Source organism: Aptenodytes patagonicus, chromosome 1 (assembly GCF_965638725.1).
Source record: "Aptenodytes patagonicus chromosome 1, bAptPat1.pri.cur, whole genome shotgun sequence".
NCBI lineage: Eukaryota > Metazoa > Chordata > Aves > Sphenisciformes > Spheniscidae > Aptenodytes > Aptenodytes patagonicus.
In genome coordinates, this window is record NC_134949.1 from 7,765,666 (window position 1) to 7,788,708 (window position 23,043).

The 23,043-nt window shown below is 42.0% G+C and overlaps 1 protein-coding gene and 1 long non-coding RNA gene across 2 annotated transcripts; one reads left to right on the forward strand and one right to left on the reverse strand.

Moving 5' to 3' along the window:
- Positions 1–3,567: 3,567 nt before the first annotated feature.
- On the reverse strand, positions 3,568–4,321 carry LOC143155654 (uncharacterized). The gene is made up of 2 exons (XR_012994444.1): positions 4,262–4,321; positions 3,568–3,730 (listed from the first exon to the last, which is right to left on the reverse strand). It is a non-coding gene; the product is annotated as an uncharacterized LOC143155654 (long non-coding RNA).
- A 2,058-nt stretch (positions 4,322–6,379) lies between these two features.
- On the forward strand, positions 6,380–21,942 carry HSPA14 (heat shock protein family A (Hsp70) member 14). The gene is made up of 14 exons (XM_076356861.1): positions 6,380–6,436; positions 6,627–6,707; positions 6,800–6,882; positions 7,896–7,944; positions 8,770–8,863; positions 8,983–9,073; positions 10,873–10,977; positions 11,812–11,973; positions 12,867–13,022; positions 14,872–14,974; positions 17,820–18,035; positions 18,427–18,600; positions 19,594–19,664; positions 21,255–21,942. The coding sequence occupies exons 1-14, from the start codon at positions 6,380–6,382 to the stop codon at positions 21,331–21,333; spliced, it is 1,521 nt and encodes a 506-aa protein (XP_076212976.1). The 3' UTR covers positions 21,334–21,942.
- Positions 21,943–23,043: the final 1,101 nt, after the last annotated feature.

The window sequence follows — 23,043 nt, forward strand, 5'->3', positions numbered from 1 at the left end:
TTGGTGGAGCAGGACTTGTCCCTTGTGAGCTACCAGAAAGCAGCACGTCTTCTGCAGCAGCTCTTCTGCGAAGACCTCAGGGATTCCCCTCCCGCTTCCACAGAAGTGCGGAGTCCCTGCAGCACGACTGACTAACATCAGAGCATGGAGAGACTTTACAACACAAACCGCCTGACTGCACAAAGCTCCTGTGGTCGACAGAATGTGTCCCAGCTGCCTGGATCCCAGGTCTGCCCTGAACGAGAAGTCTTTCAGTCTCCATAAACACGTGCAGCTTTCCACGGAAGTGATAGCTATTCTTTTACAGGCAGCTATCTGGACCCAGGTCATCAAAACCAGAACGTCACACAGTAAAAAAATATTGGGTGCCTGAAACACCTCTGAAGCCCTGAAGTTGTCACTAAGGGAGAACAGTGCGGCTGTCTGTTCAGCAGCAGCGCAGCCTCCCTCCTCTGCACCCCTGGCCTTTCCCAGTTTCAGTCTGGAAAGGTGGATGGGGATTTCAGTGTATCTATTCAGTCATCAGCTGATGAGCTGCCAACAACTATGTTAATTTTCCCCTGTTGTAATAGGCCGTTTAGGGCCCCAGCCAATGACCAGGGAAGCTGCTGGAAAGAGTCCCGCTGATTTCAATGGCTGTCCAACAACATGCAGCCATATACACCGAAAATTAAACGCAGATTCGCTTCACACAGGCCACAGGACTGTCCTCTGTTCCTCGCAATTATCATTATTATTGTCATTACTGGATTTGAATTAATGTCTGTGAGTGCAGATGGACAGTGTTTTATCGAACAGAAATTCTGTCATTTAACTAGGACTTTCTCAGAACTTAAAACAAAGGAGAATGATTCCAGATGCTGCTCTTTTCCTTTTGCATCCCCACAGCTGCTGACCAGCTATGGTGTCCACAGCAAAATCTGAATTTCTTTTAAGTGAATTGTAAAATCTGTCAAAAAATTCTTTACATACTGCAAAAAGAAAATAAAAACCTTAAGCTGAACAGCAGAAACTGGTAAAGCTGCCAAAGGAATGTTAACAAGTTAGCTAAAGACAGGGATCATTAACACTTTAAAAAAAAAAAAAAAGAGACTGCTCTGTAGTTTAAAAAAAGAACTCTAATTTCATCTTTTAGCTTTATAGATAACGGTGGGTTTGTGGGAAAGGAAATCGTTCTGTCAGCTCTGCATGGATCCCATTAACGCTTTTTTAATAAAAGGAGCTCAGAATCTATCACCACTTTGATCTCAGTTCAATAAAGCTAATCTTAGCGTTGGTTTTAACATGGACATTTAATTGTATTTAATCACCTTCTGCAAAAATCAATTTAGTTGACATGATACTGACCAGGACTGGTCAGCAGAGATAAGGAAGAGCTATGTTCTAGCTACTCCACCCTATTACACTCACCTCTAAGCAGGCAACTAATTAATGTGGTTATCCTCATAACACCCTTGGGAGGAAGGGAAAATGCTCTTTTTTGGTTTTTTTCAGATAAAGAACTCAAGAAACAGTAAAATTAAACGACTTCCTCAAGGTCACGCAGTAAATCTCTGACAGTGCACACAATGAACTTCTTGTTTCAAGCTGGCACCCTCACCCCTAAATCAGCTCTTTGCCTAAAATGAAGACATCTGTCACTAACTGACCTGATGCTGATCGCGACCGATTTTGCTAGTTGGCTCTTCTTAAACTGCTAGTTTAAACACCGCTCAGTTTTGTATTGAACTTGCCCTGCAGAGTATAAACTTCATGCCAGTGCTCAATGAACACGAGGTTTTCCACCCAGAGCACAAAAGTGAATTTCAGGAATATTTTACCACGGAGCTTGCTTGGAAAGCTCTGGGATTGCCTCATGGCACCCTTTGTAATTCATGTCATAACTTAGGTCTGCATTATTAACCATAACAGTTTATATTTACAGAGCATCCTCCAGCCAAGAATCTCAGTACACTTCCTATCTATTATTAAAACCTTTCAACATTCCTGCAAAGTGAATTTGACATCATTTAGGAGACGGAAAAACTGGGACGTGGAGAGGAAAAAGGCCAAAAATGTAAAAAGAAGTTACTGGAAGATTTTTCTATTATTTTCCTTGGAAAAAAAAAATCCTTTGTATTTATGTTTAAAAGTTCTCAGACTTGACAAGAGTAATAAATTTGTTCAGCCAACCATGACCATCATAGATGTGCCTAGAGATGGTAGTGCCTGATACCATCTACAGCAATTCTCAAAACAGCAATGAGAATATTACGTATTTCTGGTTTTATTTACACAGACTATATGTGCAATTATCTGTGGCACACGCTTATTCTTACTCTAAGGAAAATCATACATAGTTGATTTTCATAACAGCCAACAAAGCTTTGCCAAAGGTGACTTGTGCTAGTTCTCAGTTCTAGCTATGAAGTACGTTTGCTGTGTTTAATTAGCCTTTGGTGCCTCCTTACTCCTGTCAAGAATAATCTGCAATTGGCTGAACGGTGGCAGAGAAGAACTGTACCGGAGTAACTTGGAAGAGGTTCATATCTTCAGGACAACGCTGCGTCAGCTGGAGTCATTGGATGATTCCCTCGGGATACTTCAGCGTGGGTCAGCAGCTCATCCAGTGAACACTGATCAGTGTCCCAGGTACCGTTTGGAGGTTTGGTTGTTTCGGGTTGTAAGAAAACTGGATTTTTCCTACTTTGTGACTCAAGTTTGTGATGTGGAGTGCGATAAAGGATGGTTTATTTTGCAGGCATTCAAAGCTTTTTCAAGAAAAGAGAGAAAGAAAACTAACATTCTTGACTTACAAGCAAAACCAAAGAGACGTTTAATACACTTTATGTCATCTAAAATATAAAAAGAACTTGGGATATTCTCTAGTAAGCACTCTGGTGTAAGTTAAAAAATAAAAGCTTCAACTTTACTGCAAACCTACTGAGCTGCCAAACAGACTAAACGTTGCAGATGAGTTGTAGCATTGCAATTACATGCTGCATTTATGCCACCTACAGGCACTAACACCAGCCCTTCAACAGGTTTGCCTGCCAAACTTTCTTCGTACTTCTTTTTTGGGCTGCTGTGGGAAGATTCCATAGCAGTCAGCCCTGACCTTCGACCCATAAAAACATTCTGTTCGGCTTATTAAAAATTAACACAAGCATTTAATTAAGCTGATCCACTAACTGAACTTGCCTCTTCCCTACCACTTAGGTACTGTGACTATGAAGCAATGAGGATACTAAATCAACTTTATCAAGTGCCTTTTGAAATGAGTGGCAAGTGTTACAGCAAACCCAGAAATAGCCTACAGCCTCCACAAAAACCCGCAACTTTGGGGGTGATACACAGACAGACCTCCCAACAGCATGCATTCCTGTGCCCAAAATAAACAATGCAATTATTTTGGGGGATTTAGGTAATGAGTTTGAGGAGCCTCTTTTTATGCAAAATAAAAACCTCATGGATGCTTTTAGGGAGGCAAGCAACGGGGACAGAAGTTTTCCATTAGTAGGATGTCAGCATCTCCAGCAGGACTGTACAGTCTCATGCTGCCTTGGGGAAGAGGCTTTTTTCGAAGCCGGGGGGGAAGTGCCACCTGGAGGACCGCTGTCCAGGTCCCCCGCAGCCGGGCTCTCCCGCAGCTCTCCTGAGACCACTGGCTCTGTTCACATCCCCAGGCTGGAGACAATCTCAGGCCATGGTATTGCAGCTGCCATCTCTAGCCTCCTTGGAACTTAATTTCCTGAGAATTAAGTCAGAACACACACAAGATAATTAAAAGAAGTTCTCTCATCCTTCTTTCTTCACCCCAAGGGACATTTTAAAGTATATACTATTTACCACACGCAAAACAGTCTGTTGTTCAATAGAGACACTTGCTTCCACTTTAAATAGCTCAGCAGATGTTACTGCCTTTTTGCCGTAATCTCTGTGACTTTCCTACAGCCACCCTGCTACGGACAGTGCCAGGGGGATCCCTTTTTTGCACTCAAGCCTCTCAGGCTGCCTGCAAGCTCTCAGTACAGAAGCCTGGGCAAGCTCACGTTGCACTGTGCTAACAGCCGGTCTGATGGTGGCTGGTCTGGTGTTTGGATGGCTAAGAGATGTGCCACAGACTGCGAGAGAAGGGGCAGCTCTGATGCTGTGAAGGTTTCTGCCACTGCTTTGTCAGCTGGAAAATACTACTAAGAGGTTTCAGCAGAGTACCTGGCTAAATCAGAGGCGAGTTTGTTGCAGGGGGAGCATGGTGGGCTTGCTTGTTTGATGTAGGTACCTGGAGACGTGCAGGACTGCAGTCAGACTGGGGCTGGATTTTTCTCCTCCTTCTGACTCACAGGGATAGCTCTCCTGGAGGTGTGAAAGATTAAATTTTCTTGCATCGTGAAACTAGACTGCTGCTCAGACCAGTGCTCGCCTCCTCAACCCCACCTTTAACGAACAACAAGCATATTAAGGCTTTCACTCACTTACAGAACTGCCATAACAAGCAGGGCAGCCTCTTCCACTTTTATTTAGAAGTGGGTTGTTCACCCCCCATGTCTCAGCTCACTCAAGCTCAGCGTAACCTCAGAGCTTCTCATTAGCTAAGGACACCACCTGAAAAAATAGGAAGGGCACAGACAGACAAGGGCTTTTCACTTCTCAGCAAACACTACTGGCCACCACAAACTCCTGCCAAGGCATTTCTTGCCTGCTTCTGCGCAGGTTTGCTTACACCTGGAAAGAGCATTAACTGCTTTATTTAAGATAAGCAGAACTTCTGTGTGTCCATCCTGATATGTCTATGGCATAACAACCGGAAAATAACCATGGACGTGCTTAGTCGTGTAGGAGATGTTAGCAGTGTGGCCACAAGCACTTTTTGAGGCACAGGTTACACATACTGGTCTATTGTCATAAGGTGCAACTGGTATTAGGATTTAGGGGAAAGCACAGGAAAATTATTCTTGGACAGTTTTTGTACTAGGGGCTTCTGTTCTCCTTTACCCTCCTATCTTCAGCGCCTCTTCTCAGAGTCCCTCCACCTTTACCTTTGACAAAAGCATCACTTCTATCATCGCTTTCTTCTACAATACCTTCCTCCAGTCCCCACAGGTCTCTCCTGCTCACCTCTACCCTTCTTTTCATTCCTCCGTTTACAAGAGGAGGCAGAAAGGAGCTACAATTTGGACACACTTCAAAGGTATTGTTTTCAGTTGTGCAAGTTTCACATTTATCAACACTGAGATCGTCTCCCAAGCATGGACTGCCAGCAATCTGACCTCCAGCCTTTGGTCAGACTTCAGCAAGCTCGGTTACTGAAAGGAAGATAGTCCAGTGACTTGGGAAGCCTAGGATCGGTTTTGGGACACAAAATCCCTTTGCAACTCCGAATAATTCCTTTCACCTCCATGTGATCTTGATTCATTCCTTTAACCCTTCAGCATATCATATATAAAGCGAGGATAAGAACAATCTTTACTTCTGAATGATGCAGTGAGATGGTACTGCATGGCATTTAGACTCCCTATGGAAATGAGAGGCAAATGAGCACCCAAACCTACACAAGTGCTGCCATCTTTACAGTGAGAGGCCACATATACGACGTGACCTGCTCCCCATTAAGGCACACAGAACTTTGCTGCACCCACTACAGGCCCACAAGAAATCTGAGGAGCCTTCAGCACAGCAATGGCTCTGGCCAAGACAAAGTGAATTCTGTGTGAATGATGTTAAATTCCCCCAGGACTGATTAGAAATCGCTTTTTTTTCCCCCCTTGTGGTAACACCAAGATGGATTTCTCCAATAGAAGCACAACATAACGAGACACTGAGCTTTGCTTTCAGACATCGGTCAGGCCAGGTTAGATTCTGCAAAATCAGCGCTTCAGCTTGACTGCTCCACTAATAACTACAGCACTTGGATAAAAAAAAATATTTACACCTTCTCCATGTGCTTCACTGCCTGCAATTAAACCATGAGAGAAGCCACTGACATACAACACACACGCCCCAGCACATGCATGAAATAGCTTCGTTTGCCTTTCTCCATTTTAACCTCTGTTTTCGCAGTGGCCGGGTCTTCTGGGGTGAAACGAACCCGAGCCCGCGCAGGCCCAGCGCTCCGCCCGGCGAACTCCCCTCAGCGGCCGCTTACCGCCCAGCCGCCCGCGCCTCGCGCACGGACTCTGCCCCGTTGCCATGCGTCATGACGTCCCTCTCTCAATTTTTTTCATTGGCTGCTTCGCCGATGACGGCACTACCAAGTGTACCTCTCCGTGATTGGTTTGCGAGCGAGCGCGGCGCGGGCTTTGATTGGCGGCCGGGGAGAAGAGGGGAGCGGGATTGGTTGGGAGCGGGGGGCGCGCGGTGCGTTGTGGGGCGGCGGGCGCGCGTGGGGCGGGAGGGGCTCATGGCGGCCATCGGCGTTCACCTCGGTGCCACCTGTGCCTGCGCCGCCGTCTATAAGGTGAGGGGCTGAGGCGCTGCTCCGCCCGCCGCGTCCGGGGCGGTCCGGAGGCGCCGCGGCCGCTCGGGAGTCCTTGCCGGGAGGAGCGGGTGGGCCGCGGTCGGCGCTGCGGGATCACGCGGCGAGTAAAGCCCTGACGGGGCGCGGGGCGCCCCGAGGGGCGGCTCACGGGTGGTGCCTCTGTCCGCAGGATGGCCGCGCCGACGTGGTCGCCAACGACGCCGGGGACAGGGTCACTCCTGCCGTCGTCGCTTTCTCGGAAAGCGAGGAGGTGAGGCTTCCCTTCTGTGGTGGTGGTCTGGAGAGGGGGGAGCTCTGCCCGTTGCTCACTTTTTTTTTTCCCCCCCTTTGTTTTTCATTCAGGTTGTTGGCTTAGCTGCAAAGCAAAGTAGGATAAGAAATATTTCAAACACTGTAGTGAAAGTAAAGCAGATCCTTGGGCGAAGGTAAGAGAACAGGTGTGAAAGGGAAGGTGAGAAGTTCAGTTTTCCCCAGTAAAGCTGGTCAGTGCTGACATTGGAGGCATTTTAATCTAGTGTGATAGTAGTTAAGTTAACCTGGCATTGACAGGAGGGTATGTCAGATCTTAAAAATTCCTTATATTATGAACTTCTTGTTCTACATTTCATTCCAGGAGTAAAGAGATGCGTAGTATTTTTTATCTGAATTTGTGAAATCAAATTGTGAAATTTATTAACAAGTTGCATATATGCTTTTGACATATACTTAAGTTTTTTAACTAAAACATCTTGTTGTTACCTGGGTGTTTTCCTGTGGCTAATATCCACTGTGGTTTTAGTTGCATGAAACTTTGTATTGCCTTTTATTACAGTCAAGAAACGCACTGATGTAATGCCTGTTGTGATCCTTCAGTTAGTGGAGCTGTGACGGTTTGCACTGGCAGTTACAGCGATACTAGAACTAAACTTGCTGGTTTAGGTCTAACATCAGAGGTGTGACAAAACTTTTCCGTGATAACCTAGCTGTGTGTTACAGCCCTTTCACTGAAAGGAGTTGACAAGTTGATGTCTCTTCTGATGTATTTCTCGGCACTTTTGAGATGCATAACTGTACGTCGTTAGTGGAGGATTAAGGATAGTCAGCTTATTGCTCTCGCATTACTTCAGTCAATGCAACAAAAGTGCCACTAAAATCGTTTATAATGATTATTGGGGATAGCAGGTTAAAACAATGTGTTGGCTTTTGTTTTCCCTTTTTCACTAACTAGTAGCTATTTTTTCTGTCATTAATTTGGGGAAAGGGGATTGAAAGATGCCAGCAGTTACAACTGTTGGCTTTTCTTCTCCTGTATAAATGTATCCGTAGAGTGGAAACAGGAACTTTGGTTGAAGTATAGCTTCATGTGCTGTTGTTGTTATAAGGAATATCAGCAAGATGAATTTATGCAATTACCCTTGAGCATATAATTTATTTTGTTATTTTGAATTTGTCTGGACAGCTCTAGTGACCCACAGGCAGAGAAATATATTGCAGAAAGCAAATGTTCAGTGAGTATGATCTATTTTTTTTGTTGTTCTCAGAATAACTTGTATCATTTTATACTGTTCTTGGCATTGTTTGTGCCACACCATGTTTGTGTTCTGTAGTGATCAGCTCTCATTATATGATGTCCATTTGCTGCTGTGTAGAATGTTTCTCTTTTTATAAAGTAGAGAACTTCACCGTGTTCTGAGATCTGCCATCATAATATAGTCCAACAGAAAAATTATATAAATCTCTTGGCCATTCTCAAAAGGGATGATTCTTAATATATTTGGGCAATAGCGTTGTGGTGTTTCTTAACACTGGTAGAGATGCTCAGGTTACAGCATCTGGTGATAAAAATGCTTAACCACTTGATTTAATCTCAGTATTTAATTTGAATAATACTGTGCTTGTTACTAGACACCTTTTTGCAAAACGAGAAATATTATCCTGGAAAACATATTCCTAAAGAAGCAATGAGTTTTTCTCTGTTTTTTGACTGTTTGTATTGACAGGCTTATGTAGATAGTTGATCTTTTTTCTTATGGAATGTAAGCAGGCAAGTACTTTTGTTCTAAATGTTGCTTTTGTACAAAGGAAAACTTCTAATAGAAAAAAAGTCTGGAGTCTTTAAGTCCATATGAATGTCACTGTCATGTCTGTTGGATAATACAAGGGGGGGGTTTGTGATCTCTGATAAGCATCTTGGAAGCATTTATTCTCTTGTAACTAACAGAATATTTACACAGTCCAATGGTTTTTACTTTGAACAGAAACTAAATTGAACGTTACTTTTTGTTAATAACCAAATTACGTATCTAACAAAGGTATGTTGGTTTTGCTTACAGATAATTGAGAAGAATGGAAAACTTCAATATGAAATAGATAATAAATTTATTAACCCAGAAGATGTGGCAAAACTAATTTTCAGTAAAATGAAAGGTATATAATAAGTAAAAACATAACATATTTTAGTTTTTTAAGCTGTCCTCATATTTAAGATGTGATATATTGTTTTTTTTTGCTTTTAATCAACATGTTCTGCCTATGTTTATAAACAGAAACTGCTCAGTCTGCATTGGGTTCAGATGTAAATGACGTTGTTATCACTGTACCATTTGATTTTGGAGAGAATCAGAAAAATGCCCTTGGGTAAGAGGATTAAGATTTTTCTGTTATTTAACATGCCTAAAGCAGACCGGCTGGCAGATCAGCAATGGGAATTCTGCTGGACTTCAGCTTGCGACTATCAGTCAAGACACTGGGATACTATTTGAATTGGGAAAATGTGAAAGTAGGAGATAAAAATCCTGACTTTAGAAACTTTTCATGGAATTCACTGTTGTAACCAAAATGAAATTCTGAATCAACTGAAGTGAGAGGGAATTTTGGTATCATCAAGGATAGAATGTCATTTCAGATGTGTTATTTCTAGTGGATCTTCAGTGTCTGCTTTGAAATGCAAATAGTTTGTCAGCCCTCTTCCATAATTTCCCATCCCCTCATACAACAACACTCACCAAACCAAATGGCGTTACATGACTTTACTGATGATTGTTCTATCAGAGAGCAGATACGGAATACACACCAGTATTCTGCTTGGAAGTTCTGCTTGGAAGTGTAGCTGTAAAAGTTCTTCCATATGAAAACGTAAATAGACTTAAAGCTGTGCGTAAGTGGCAGCATCTATTTCTATTTTCTGGTATGTAGAAGCCATTATGTTGAACTGTCATGAAATACTTAAAGCACACTTAAAGTTGGTCATAAAACATTAGTGAGCTGGGTATTTGCAGTATGTGTGATGAAATACTCTATTGCTTTGACATGCAAGTTTCAAAATAACTTCAAAGTGGAGGAAACTACTTGCAGGGCAGTCCCAGGGTTACTGAAGTTTCAAGAAAACATATAATCATAGAATAGTTTGGGTTGGAAGGGACCTCTAAAGGTCATCTAGTCCAACGCCCCTGCTATGAGCGGGGACATCTTCAACTCGATCAGGTTGCTCAGAGCCCCGTCCAACCTGTTTCCAGGGATGGGGCAGCCACCACCTCTCTGGGCAACCTGTGCCAGTGTTTCACCACACTCAGCGTAAAAAAATGTCTTCCTTATAGCTAGTCTAAATCTACCCCCCTTTAGTTTAAAGCCATTCCCCCTTGTCCTGTCGCAACAGGCCCTGCTAAAAAGTCTGCTGCCATCTCTTTTATAAACCCCCTTTAAGTACTGATAGCCTGCGAGAAGGTTCCCCCAGAGCCTTCTCTTCTCCAGGCTGAACAACCCCAACTCTCTCAGCCTTTCTTCAGAGGAGACGTGTTCCATCCCCCTGACCATTTTTGTGGCCCTCCTCTGGACCAACAGGTCCATGTCTTTCTTATGCTGAGGGCTCCAGAGCTGGACGCAGTACTCCCAGTGGGGTCTCACCAGGGCAGAGTAGAGGGGCAGAATCCCCTCCCTCGACCTGCTGGCCACGCTGCTTGTGATACAGCCCAGGATACGATTGGCCTTTGATGCAGCCTTTCTGTGAAGAATTGTTAGAAGTGAGGTGCGATAACTTGGTTTGGAAGTAAAAGCAATTTTCCTAGCATGATATCTGTTGAAATAATGTGCCAAGAACTTTTAATACCAAATCTGAAGATAAGTTAGCAAGTTTGACTGAGGGTGGGGTTTTTCATCTTGCAGTTGAGGGGGGTTTTGCTGGTTTTTATGGGGTATATAGACTGATACATCAGTGTTTTCTTTGACAATAAGCACACAGCAGATCCAACTACCAGAACAACACAGTAGCAACTGAACTTCCTGATATCTTTCTTTTCCAGTCACTTCGCTTTATTAATACCATGCTGTAACCAACTTCTGAGTTGGTGACATATGTAGTTCAGATGAAATCTTACTAGCATGCGTGACTATAGTGAAGTCATGAAAGTAAAATGAAATGCTGTTATGCCTTATCACAGGGAAGCAGCTGCAGCTGCTGGATTTAATGTTATGAGATTAATTCATGAACCATCTGCAGCTCTCCTGGCTTATGGAATTGGCCAAGATTCACCCACTGGGAAAAGGTAAAATCCTAATATTTCACTTCTTAATTTTAAGCTGCTGTGCTTAAATCCTGAGAAATCTTAAATGAGGGAGTGATGAGTTGCCTTAGCAGTCAATACAAAATTAATGATTTGAGGCTTGTTCTTCTTTTTTCTCTCAATAAAGCCAGTAACAATTTAGACATCGTAAATCCGTAGTATTTTAAATCTCTTTGTTCTGGTTTTTATTTTTTTAGAATTGTCTTTAAAGATTTGTGCCCAGATTCTGTCTTGCTCTTTAATGAGCTGATTGGCTTGAAGAAAAATGCATCCCTTCTTAAACAGATTTTGGCATAGCTGGTTTTTAATTGTGGGAGATGGGGTCATTTTACATGTGGTAGAACTAAAGCCGAGTTCCTGGGTTCAGTACGTACATTGGGTTTCCCTTACGAATATTCAAATAATTCACAAGATTTTCAAAATAGCAAAGACTGCTGTCAATGCAAACAGATGTCTTGTCTTTTTTTCTTCTTGGTTGATATTTTTTACCCTTCTCATACAATTCTTGCCTATAATCTTGAATGTAATGTTCAATTCTCAATTGTGTTGTAGGAAAAACGTTGGCTACTCTCACTGTATGAAATAGACTAATTTTGTTCTTTAGAGAACATTGTCAAGTGGACAGTAGTACTAAGACGCATTAAATACAAACACCCCAAATCAAATTCTCTTGACAAAACTGATTAAAACCTGCAATACATTATATGGTGGTCATCTTTTTAGACAGTGTGTCAAAGTAAACATAGTTTTAGATGGCTTATTAATATTACTTTCTTTCTTTTCTTTTTTTTCTTTTCTTTTTTTAAACCATGGCAGCAATGTGTTGGTTTATAAACTTGGTGGAACATCGCTTTCTATCACAGTCATAGAAGTAAACAGTGGAATATATCGTGTGCTTGCTACAAACACAGACGATAGCATTGGTGGAGTTTGCTTCACAGAAGCTCTAGCACAACACTTAGCTTCTGAATTTCAGAGGTAGGTTTTGAATTCCAAGCGTGTTGCTGTTAGGACAGGAACTTCGTTATCTGATGCTTGCTCTCAAAAAGAAAAAAATTCATATTAGGTTGTCAGATCTAGCAGACTGTCTGCAAGTGAAATGGCTCAAAGATATTAAAGGAACAGTCAGTTGTTGGGGGCCAAGGAGGAAGGCTGGGAAATACTTGGTTTTGGGTAGATGTTGCCCAAAGTCGGTGTTGAACTATTAAGGGCTCAGCTATGAACTGTTCTGTGTTTTGAGTGATGTATGTGACTACAGGCTGCTTACATCTGTTCAGTCACAAGCTTTTGGGGTGGCAGGGAGTTCACCTCTGTGGGTTTTGTTTGTTTGTCTTGTTGGCATGAAGGACTGTGGCGGGGCTTGGATCATCAGGTTGAAGTCTATATAGCACGTCATCCTGTGATGAACAAATGCATTACCATCAGCTCTAGTGATCTTAAGGTGGTCAGTTGCGTACTATCACAGGAGGAGACTTTTTGGATGAAACATACTATTCTGTTGACCTATGTAATGTTTGGTGTTCTATTTCTTCTTAATCTGTGGTTAAAATTAGTTAACTTGCAGGCCTTTTCTTGCTGTTCCTTGCAGTCACTTACAAGATGTGTTCAGCTGAGAAACTGTTCAGGAAGACTTAAATCTGTATGATAAAACACTAATGACCGAGTTCAGGGTGCCTCTACACAGCGTTCTTTAGTTGAAGTTGAAATAGACACTTTTATTCTTCGCAAGCTTTCAATAGTGGCATTGTAGATAATGCTAAAATGTCTACAGAAAAAAAGTTCAATAGCTTTAACCTGTTTTTCCTTTCAGAATATTAGTGTTATCACTCAAATGCCTGCCTTTCTAAACTGATATCTGTTCTTAAATGTAGGTCTTGTAAACATGATATTAGGGGAAATCCCAGAGCCATGATGAAGTTAATGAACAGCGCTGATGTTGCAAAGCACTCGTTATCAACCCTGGGAAGTGCAAACTGTTTTGTAGACTCATTGTATGATGGATTGGATTTTGATTGTAATGTGTCCAGGTAAAGCAAATCTTGAAGCTACTGCTTTTATATAAAACCGTGCTTGAAATATTTCTAGGTGGTATTTAGGATGTTCAATAAGCTTTGGATTTTTTTTTTTTTTTTGGTGGCATTAATTTTAGAAACGGAAGTAGGATGGAAGACCAACTTGCTTGCTTTCAGCTTTGTTTCATATTGATGGTTCTGTTATGATGCGATCTGTAGTAGTTAGTGCTACAACCCTAACAGTGTTGCCCTAATGGTTAGAAAATGAAGTGCGAAAAGGCACAGGGAGACCCCGCTCTTTGGAGTCTGGTTGTTGATGAAAGGGGAATAGATACTGTAATTACTCAAGGTGGGAGGGCATTTCCCCTTATTGTTGTTTTTGTTGCTGGTTTTTCCTTAAAAAAAGACGACTTTTGGACTCTCTCATCTAAGTGAGCTCCAGAATGATAGGAGTCATAGAATCATAGAATCATTGAGGTTGGAAAAGACCTCTAAGATCATAGAGTCCAACCGTCGACCCAACACCACCACCCACTAAACCATGTCCCTAAGCGCCTCATCTACTCGTCTTTTAAATACCTCCAGGGATGGGGACTCCACCACTTCCCTGGGCAGCCTGTTCCAATGTTTAACCACTCTTCCAGTAAAGAAATTTTTCCTTACATCCAATCTAAACCTCCCCTGGCACAACTTGAGGCCATTTCCTCTCGTCCTATCGCTTGTTACTTGGGAAAGGAGACCGACACCCACCTCGCTACAACCTCCTTTCAGGTAGTTGTAGAGAGCGATGAGGTCTCCCCTCAGCCTCCTTTTCTGCAGGCTAAACAGTCCCAGTTCCCTCAGCCTCTCCTCATAAGACTTGTTCTCCAGACCCTTCACCAGCTTCGTTGCCCTTCTCTGGACACGCTCCAGCACCTCGACGTCCTTGTAGTGAGTGGCCCAAAACTGAACACAGTATTCGAGGTGCGGCCTCGAGTCATGGAAGTCTTGATGTTGCCTCTATTTGACAGCTGGAGTAGAAAGATGTTTTCTGTCTTTTTGTTCATACTGCTGTGTCCTACTCTAAGTCTTTTCTCTCTTGGTGTGATCCCTTGTTGAGGTGTTTAGCTAATTTTGATTGCTCTTCCAGTCAGCAGCAGCTTTAGACTTTTCAGTTCCAGAACTGTGCATCCACTGCTGCAGCAGTTGGATCTGGTCTGCTGCAGCAGCTGGATCTGGTAAAACAAGGCACAGTATGTTCGCAAGTGTGAGAAGCAATGCTGCATAACTTGTTTGGCTCAGTTTTGGATAAGGATGCTAGTCCTGTGGACTAGTGTTGGAGAATTTGACTTGCTGTATTCGTACAGAGTAAAACTTCTCTTCAGGCTTGAAAGAGCCCGAAGCAAGCACAAGTTTGTTTTTCAATTTGCTTGCGTACCTACTCCCTGCATGCGAATCAGGACACAGCTTGATTTGTCTCTGAAAATTCAGGAGGCACATTTGAGTTGTTGTGTCTCCATTTTAAAGATGATGAAGCAGTTCTAGGATTTTTGCTGCTTTTTTTCACATATGAGTCAAGACAACAATACTGTTTTTTGTCTAGAGTACACTGAAGAAGAATGAATGTGCATTCCACGTAGGTGTTAATGGTGGAATCAATAGCACAGATATTTTCACAACAACAACAAAAAAATCACTTCTTTGAGATTAATAATTGGGAAATAAGGGGGTGTTTTTGTTTTTTTTTTTTTTAAATCCCTTCATACCAGGTATAGCTAGAGAACCAAAGTATATTCTAAAAATGATTGTTCTTCAGTTTTAGGTGTTTGTCTCTAATGGATGAGATGACGCTTCTTGAATTTTATTTTTCTTCTTTTTCTTCTAGGGCCAGGTTTGAACTTATCTGTTCTTCACTTTTTAGTAAATGTGTAGAAGCAATTAAAAAGCTCTTACAGCAAGTTGGATTTACAGCAGATGATATTAATAAGGTAACAATAGAAATCGTTTGTCTGTAGTATGCTTTATAACTCGACAAGAAGAATATTTATGGGGCCTGTTTTCCTTGCAGACTGAGATTATTTCATGATGTGTTTAAGCATTTTTTGGCTCAGATCCAACAAAGTATGTTGACTCAAGCTCTTTAGAACTCCTGTCTTTGATTTCAGTTACTTGAAGTTAAGTATAAGGTAGAGTCAGCAATGTGTTTTTGCTGCTGCATATTGAGTAAATGGTAGTGGATTTATCTCCATTTGGTGTGTTTGCGTAACTCTTGGTAGAGCTGAGTACCACCTTCTTTAAGTTTTGTACATAGACTTTCTTCTGCCTTCACCGAGCTTTGGGTGGGGTTTGCTGACGCTTCTGCAGAAAGCCCGAGTTCTGACTTTTTTTGTCTTACGAGTTGAACAAATCACTTAGTGTCTGCTTGGTGCCTGTGTTCGTTCTTGTTAGCTTAAAAAACTTAGGAACATGTTAGGTGCCAAACCATAGAGTGTTTTAATGCCAAAGATGGTAACTAAAGTAGGAAACATTACTAGTTTCATTCAAATGTCTTTTTTGCTTTGATATAAGAGCGTAACTTCATCTCAAGCCCTGTGCACCAGTGTGTGGCAAATAGTGCTGTATTTATCGCTGGCAGAATTGGCACATAACTTCTGCAGCAAAAGTTAGCTGGCGCTTTTAATGATAACTGAGGCTATTTCAGACTCTTGATTAGTGTTTGCTGTGTCACACCTGAGTTTTACTGGTAGGATAATGAAGTATCCTAGGCCATTGTTCAGAGACCATCTTTTGTTTTCTGGTAGCAGTATTTTTTAAGTGGCCCAATGTGCTGTCCTCTCAGGCCTTAATGCTTTGTGTGGGGGGGAGGAACTTTAATAATAAATTAACCTAATTTACAACTCTTAAGTTATGTTTTATGTGAAGAAAAGTGGGAATTAGCCTTGTTTCCAGATCTGGTTGATCTCAACAAAGTCACTGTAATAAGAGAAGGGTTTTACGGGTTTTTTCTTGCACAAGATCAGTAAGTGACAGCTAGTTGTCAGTGACATCCCTCAGGAATTGATGCTGGGGCTAATACCATCTAATGTCCCTATTAATAACATAGGTATGGGTAGTGTGTGCTCTCAGCAAGTTTGCAGACAGTACCAAAGTGAGGGGAGCAATGAATGACACTGTAGGTCAAGGCTGCTATTCAGAGGGGTTGAAAAAGGTGAGAGAAATGTATATAATGGAATAGAATATTTCTGTTGGAAGGGACCTACAATGATCATCTAGTCCAATGGAGAAGAACATCATGAAGATCAACAAAGGCAAATGTAGAGTCTGGGACGGAATAAAACTGTGCAGCAGGAGAGGCTAGCGGTTGCTAGAAAGCAGCTTTGCAGGAAAAGACGTGGGAGTTTGTTGTGATTTAACTCCAGCCGGCAACTAAGCCCCACAGAGCCACTCGCTCACTTCCCCTGCAGCGGGATGGGGGAGAGAATCGGAAGAGTACAAGTGAGAAAACTCGTGGGTTGAGATAAAGACAGTCTAATAGGTAAAGCAAAAGCCGCGCACACAAGCAAAGCAAAACAAGGAATTCATTCATTCCTTCCCATCGGCAGGCAGGTGTTCAGCCATCTCCAGGAAAGCAGGGCTCCATCACGCGTAACGGTGACTTGGGAAGACAAACGCCATCACTCCGAACGTCCCCCCCTTCCTCCTCCTTCCCCCAGCTTTATATGCTGAGCATGACGTCATATGGTGTGGGATATCCCTTTGGTGAGTTGGGGTCAGCTGTCCCGGCTGTGTCCCCTCCCAACTCCTTGTGCACCCCCAGCCTGCTCGCTGGTGGGGTGGGGTGAGAAGCAGATGAGGCCTTGACTGTGTGTAAGCACTGCTCAGCAGTAACGAAAACATCCCTGTATTATCAACACTGTTTCCAGCACAAATCCAAAACATAGCCCCATACTAGCTACTATGAAGAAAATTAACTCTATCCCAGCCAAAACCAGCACAGGGTTCTAATAGACAGTAAATTTAATAGCAGTCAGCAGCCTGCCTCTGCAGCAAAGAAGGCCAATTGCATGCTGGGCTGTAATAGCAAGGGTGTAGCCATGGGTGTAGGAAAGTGTTTCCCTCTTTGGTGCTTGCACAGAGTGTCCAGATACAATCTCACCGTTTTTGGGCTTCACAGGAGATGAAAGGCACTGACCTACTGGAGCCAGTCTGGGTTTGCTCACCTGTAAGAAGAGAAGGCTCAGGGGACACTAGTGCTGCCTACAGTTACGTAATAAGAAGGCATACATGAGACAAAACCTGACTTACTCCTTCCTATAGGTGCATGATGGAAGGGTGAGTGGCAAGCAGCACAAGTTACAACATGGAGAAATTTTAGATACCAAGAAAAGAATCTGTAGTCTGAGGGTGATCAAACACTGAAACAAGGGCCCACAGAGTCTGTAGAATCTATATCCATGGAGATAAGGTCCTGAGCAGCCTGTTGTAACTGGACCTGTTCTAGGCAAGAGGTTGGACTAGAGGACCTCTGGAGGTCCCTTCCAGCCTGATGTTATTTCATGACGAATTCCTCAATTTTTAAGATGTTACTTCATCTATCTGATGCTTACTATAAGAAACACTTTTTCAAGATACAGTTTCAAACTTGCAAGCTATTTCTTTGAATTTCAAATACAAAAGTAACAGAAGTTGAGCAAAGATGGCATCAATTTTTATTTCATCAACTACAGATGATAAAATATCCCAGAGCAGTTTGCAGCTCTGTACTGCAGGTTGTGACCTGTCTGTTTTATCTGTCAGAAGAAAGATTTGAAATCATTAAGGTGTGTTTTACAGGTAGTTCTGTGTGGTGGGTCGGCTCGAATCCCAAAGCTACAGCAGCTGATCAAAGACATCTTCCCAACTGTGGAGTTACTGAATTCAATTCCTCCAGATGAAGTTATTCCCATTGGTGCAGCCATAGAGGCAGGAATTCTGCTAGGGAAAGAGAATCCTTTGTTAGAAGAAGAAGCACTCTTTATTGAGTGTTCCGCCAAAGATATTCTTCTTAAGGTAAGGCTAAAATTATTTAACTTAGAAAATGTTACTGCTCAATGAATATACAGCACTACTCATGCATGATTGATGTTAGAGAAACACTATTGTTTTGTTATTAGTTCTAGAGATTGGCTATAGATCAGCAGGAAGTGGTGACAGGTTTATTGACAAAAGAATTGACAGGAAAAACTGCTTGATTCTAAGGGGAGGTAGATTGTGTCTTTGTGTTGTAATAGCTGGACTTTTTCATTTATTTATAGGAATGTCTTTTTTTTTACTTGCTGTGATGGTAAATGTGGCAGAGAGAATGAATCTTGGATTTCTTTTCTCATGGAGCACTGCTGTAACACTTCCAGCTCACTAAAGTACTTAGAGAAAGGCATGAACTTTTTTTTTCTTTTTAAAGGGAGTAGACGAGTCAGGGGCTGACAAATTCACAGTGCTATTTCCATCAGGGACACCATTACCAGCTCGAAGGCAGCACACCCTGCATGCTCCTGGAAATACTTCTTCTGTATGCCTTGAACTATACGAGTCATTGGGGAAAAGTCCCATGAATGAAGAAGGTAAATTTGCACAGGTGAGTATATGCACATTTGTATGCACTTTTAATATCAACCACTTAGAAATCAAGTGCATCTGGGGGAAAAAAAAAAACCAAAACCAATCCCACGCCTACCAAAACTTCTTGTTACAAAGTTAGAATGACATGCATCTCTTTGGAAATGGTCTTTAAGCATTCTTCTGTAAATGTGTTACGAAGTATTGAAGCACTTCTTAAAGGAATTGAAGCTTCCCTTTCGAATTTCTGAATGGCTGGCTGGGTTTGCCATTTGGCACTACTGTAGTAAGCTCACCTGGGATGAGACATCATAACCAGCCATTCCAGTAGTACACAGGTCTCCGACATTTTAGAAATGAAACTGCTGGAGGTAACGATGTAGCTAGTGTATGTACTGTTGATTGCTTTTTGATCTTCCTAGATTGGACGGGATCTTGGTATTAAATACCACACTTGATTTTTCACGGTGGTAAGGTGATGTGATTAAATCCTCACCCGATACAAAGATATTACTCGGGAGTCAACCTATTGAAAGAACACAGCTTGTTTGAAACAGTGGTGATGTGCTTACCTTGGCTTCAGCGCACTTAAAGCATCGGGGAGGTGGAAGGTGTGGCTGAAATGGATGGAGTACTTGAGAGAACTGTTATTCCACCTTGGTCCTGCCCAAAGATCTTTAAGGGGATGGGGGAAGGATGTTACCCAATAATTACAGAACTGATCCTCAGTAAAGGAACACGCTCGGCTCTTGCTGTAGTCTGTGGGAGTTGTAGGTACTCCAGCTATCTTAGTGATAGACCCTGAAACAAAACCACTGAAACAGTAGTGCAAATGGCTAAAAATGCTTAGGTTTGCACTACAGAGGAATGAAGTCCACTAGGGCATGCTTTGGTGTTGAATTATTAGTATGAGATGCTAAACAGAACGAATTGCACACCTTAGCTATTGTGTCACTTCCGTTAGTGCTGTGCAAGGATTTAGGGAACTTTATAACTTTTTTTTTTTAAATAGATTGTACTCCAGGATTTGGATAAAAAGGAGGATGGCCTACATGATATACTAACTGTACTCACTATGAAAAGGTACCCAAAATATTTATTGTTCTGCTGTTCAACTTGCTATGTCACACATCTGACAAGCAGTCTTTTCTCCTCTTACAGAATGTTGAATTTTGTGTTGGGAAATTTCAGCATTTCATTGCTTACAGGGCTGTGTCCTAGCAGAGGTAAATTCTGTAGGAATGTGTTTTTTTTATGCAGTAGCTTCCGTGCTTTCATTGTTTGATTCCTAAAGAAATAAAACTTAATACAGTTGTATAGATGATTTTTAGCAACTTTTGAACTGTTGATCAGTTTAACCATGCTTGAGAGCAGTCAGGATCTCAAATTTCCTGTGGAAGGGGTCAGGAAGTTCTGTTGAATGCTTACACTCTTAGGAAAAACTCGAGTAGAACCTGTCTTTGTAGGTTGCTAAGGAATCCACGAAGGACTTCTCGTATGTGATTTTGTGATGAAAACCTGTGGCCCTATCCTTTCAGAGGCAGGGTTGTTGAGCACGAGAAACGATGCCACAGGAAATCAGGCTTCATAAATCTACTTTTTACAGAATTACCTGTTTATTATGGTAAAACAGGAAGTATCTTATGGCAGGGTGGGGAATGGGGATGACATGATATTGAAGAAATTTCTCTTTCTTAGGTCTTAATAGGAGTGCTTCGGCTCATTTGAAATAGTCTAAATAGCTTATAAAGATACCAGGAGGTGGAATTCGAAGTTGTCAAAGTATGTTTGTCTTCTGAGGACTGTCCTGAAGTTCATATTGCTTTTTTAAATAATATGAAAGTTGTCTAGATGTTGCTGAAGAACCAAATCCCTACTTGCTATTTGAGTTGACAGTACTTCATTTTCTTATGTTGACTATCAGGTGTATTAATGTTCTATTAATAGACTTCACCTAAAATACCTTGTTAGTTATACAGAGATTTGCCCTTAGCATTGATAAGAAAAACATCTTAGGGGTTATATATGCAACTGTGGAGTGCAGAAAACCTGCATTATTTTAAAGGGGTTTTTAGTAATATTTAGATGAAAAATAGTAGGGAAAGTTCACTAGGACACATCTATTTCTATCTAAATATTACACGTGACTGTTGTATGTCTAGATGAAGTAGGATTTAATATTGTCTCTAATTCTTGGATTTTGAAAATTAAGGTTTTCCTCCTTGAAGGAGATCCTTGGTATTTAAAGACTATTACTTTTTAAAGAGTCAAGTTCTCATACTTTGAGAAGACGTGCTTATCTCTTGGTTGCTGTTACTCAGAGTTCTCAAGATGAGTATCTTGAATATTACTGCACATTCTATTTACAAACCTGTACTAAATAAACTTAGCTACAATATCTAGACATGTTCCTGAATCTCTTCCACCATATGTACAGAAGATACGTGCTTTAGTGGAGGGCAAGAAGTGCCTATCTAAATACTCAATAAACTAAACTTAATTTCATAAATCAATTTCATCAATGTTGAAGCATGTTCTTCCCTGGGTATTTTGATGCTAATCTTTCTTCCTTTGGTCTGCATGAAGACTATTGTTTATCCTCTCTGGAATATGCAGTAACATACTAAGCGTTGTGTTGAGATAGTCCTAAACATACCTTTCTCTTTTATCTAGGGATGGGTCCTTGCATGTTACCTGCACAGATCAAGATAGCGGGAAGTGTGAAATCATCACTGTTGAAGTGGCATCATAGTCTCTTTTTGAAAGGCAACATTTTTCTAAGTTGATTTTTGTCTCTTGTTGGCTTTTCTGCCAAAGTGGTGACTCTCTCTGAGATGTCTTCAGTGATTCTTAGAGGCTCTAATAAACTGAAGTAAAACATTAATTTGCCACAGAGTCTGTTTGGAGTGGAAAGCGTGGTGCAAAATGTTAATCAAGACATGCAGACAGCAGAGCATTGAATTATCAGCACCTGATTTAAAAAATGCAAAGGGCAAATCCTCATGCCTGTGGTTCAGCAACAAGCATATTACATAGTCTGAAGTTTTCCTTGGACTGATCGGATCGTGTACCCGTTCAACCAGTATATCTGTGGCTTCAACAGCATAGCATTGAACCAGCAAGAGCTAGACTGGTGAAAATCCGCTCTCTAATAACTGTACCAAATTGTACTGAAATCCTGGGTGGTCTTGATGTTGCCTGAAACCATGGAGGTGATGCCCATTTGCGCTGGCCTCTTGAGCAGGATCTTTTTTTTTTTTTTCTGGAGTTACTGGAAGGTGGTTTTGTGGTGCTACCTGAAAAATGTGTGTTAAGGGTTATATATGCTTATTTATGTGTTATTAATAAAATACATTTTTTTATGCAGATCCTGGCATCCTCCATTCTGTGTAGCACTGTTCTAATCTGTATGTCATCATATATTTGTTTGGATATAAGCTGGCACTTTTTTCATTTTAGGTAGGGCAGTAATAAGAAGGAGGCAGAGCAGGCAAGTGTGGTTACAGGAGTTAATGTGCAGCTACAGGGCAACAGTTCAGCCCTGAGGACCAGATGTTACCTTGTAAAACATTCAAAGTGACACAGTAGAGCCTCAACGTCGGAGATGGAAACTAGAGCAAGGGATGTCTGGCTGGATTTGAAGAGACCTGTGTTCCATTACCTGTTTTTCTACAGGCCTCCCAAATTGTCTTGTGTTTGCAGAACATGTATTTCAATATTATTCCTACCTCACAAAAGCAATAGATACTGCACAGCGTAGATATAAATCTTGCTGCATTCCAAACAAATGTCTGTATTGTGTGGCTTATCAGCCTAGGCATGGGGTTTGAACTTGTGAGGCTTCCTTGGGTGGGCGAAGTGCTGGGACTGTTCTGCCTCCCTTATCCCTGGGTATTTGACCTCTGGAAAGTAAGTAAATAGTTCACCAGTTCCTGTGTGAAAACTTCAGAAGGGGGCCTTGGAAAACCCAAAGTCTGGTTCTGTCAGGGCAGTGGAGTCCCACTGCCCTGATAAATACAAGTAAAGAGACGCTTAAGCGCTAACTAGTGGCCAGACATCGTTCAGGGATGTTTTGTTGTGTGTAATAGTCCCAACTGGTGGGGTTTATCGGGCTTGGGGCTAACTTGAAAGCTCTTTAATAGGAAACACCTCTTCTGAGATGTGTGTCGTGATGAGTGCGTAACTTTTTTTTAAAAAAAGTGTCTGAAACCTTCCTTTGTGGTTCTTTCTTTCAGCTCTGTAGCTGGCAGAGCGCAGTGAGGGGCCCGGTGGAAGTCTGCCTGGTGCCTTGCGCTTGCCCTGCCCCAGGCACTGCCACCTTAGCCAGCGCGATAAAAGATCAAAGCGAAATCGCTTTAAGTTTTGCCTCGCTTCTTTTTAGTCTTTCTCACTGTCACAGCTCTGTTTCTGCAGGGGCGCCCTCGCTCACGGAGCAGCCGGGGCGGCTCCCCCCCCCCCCGGG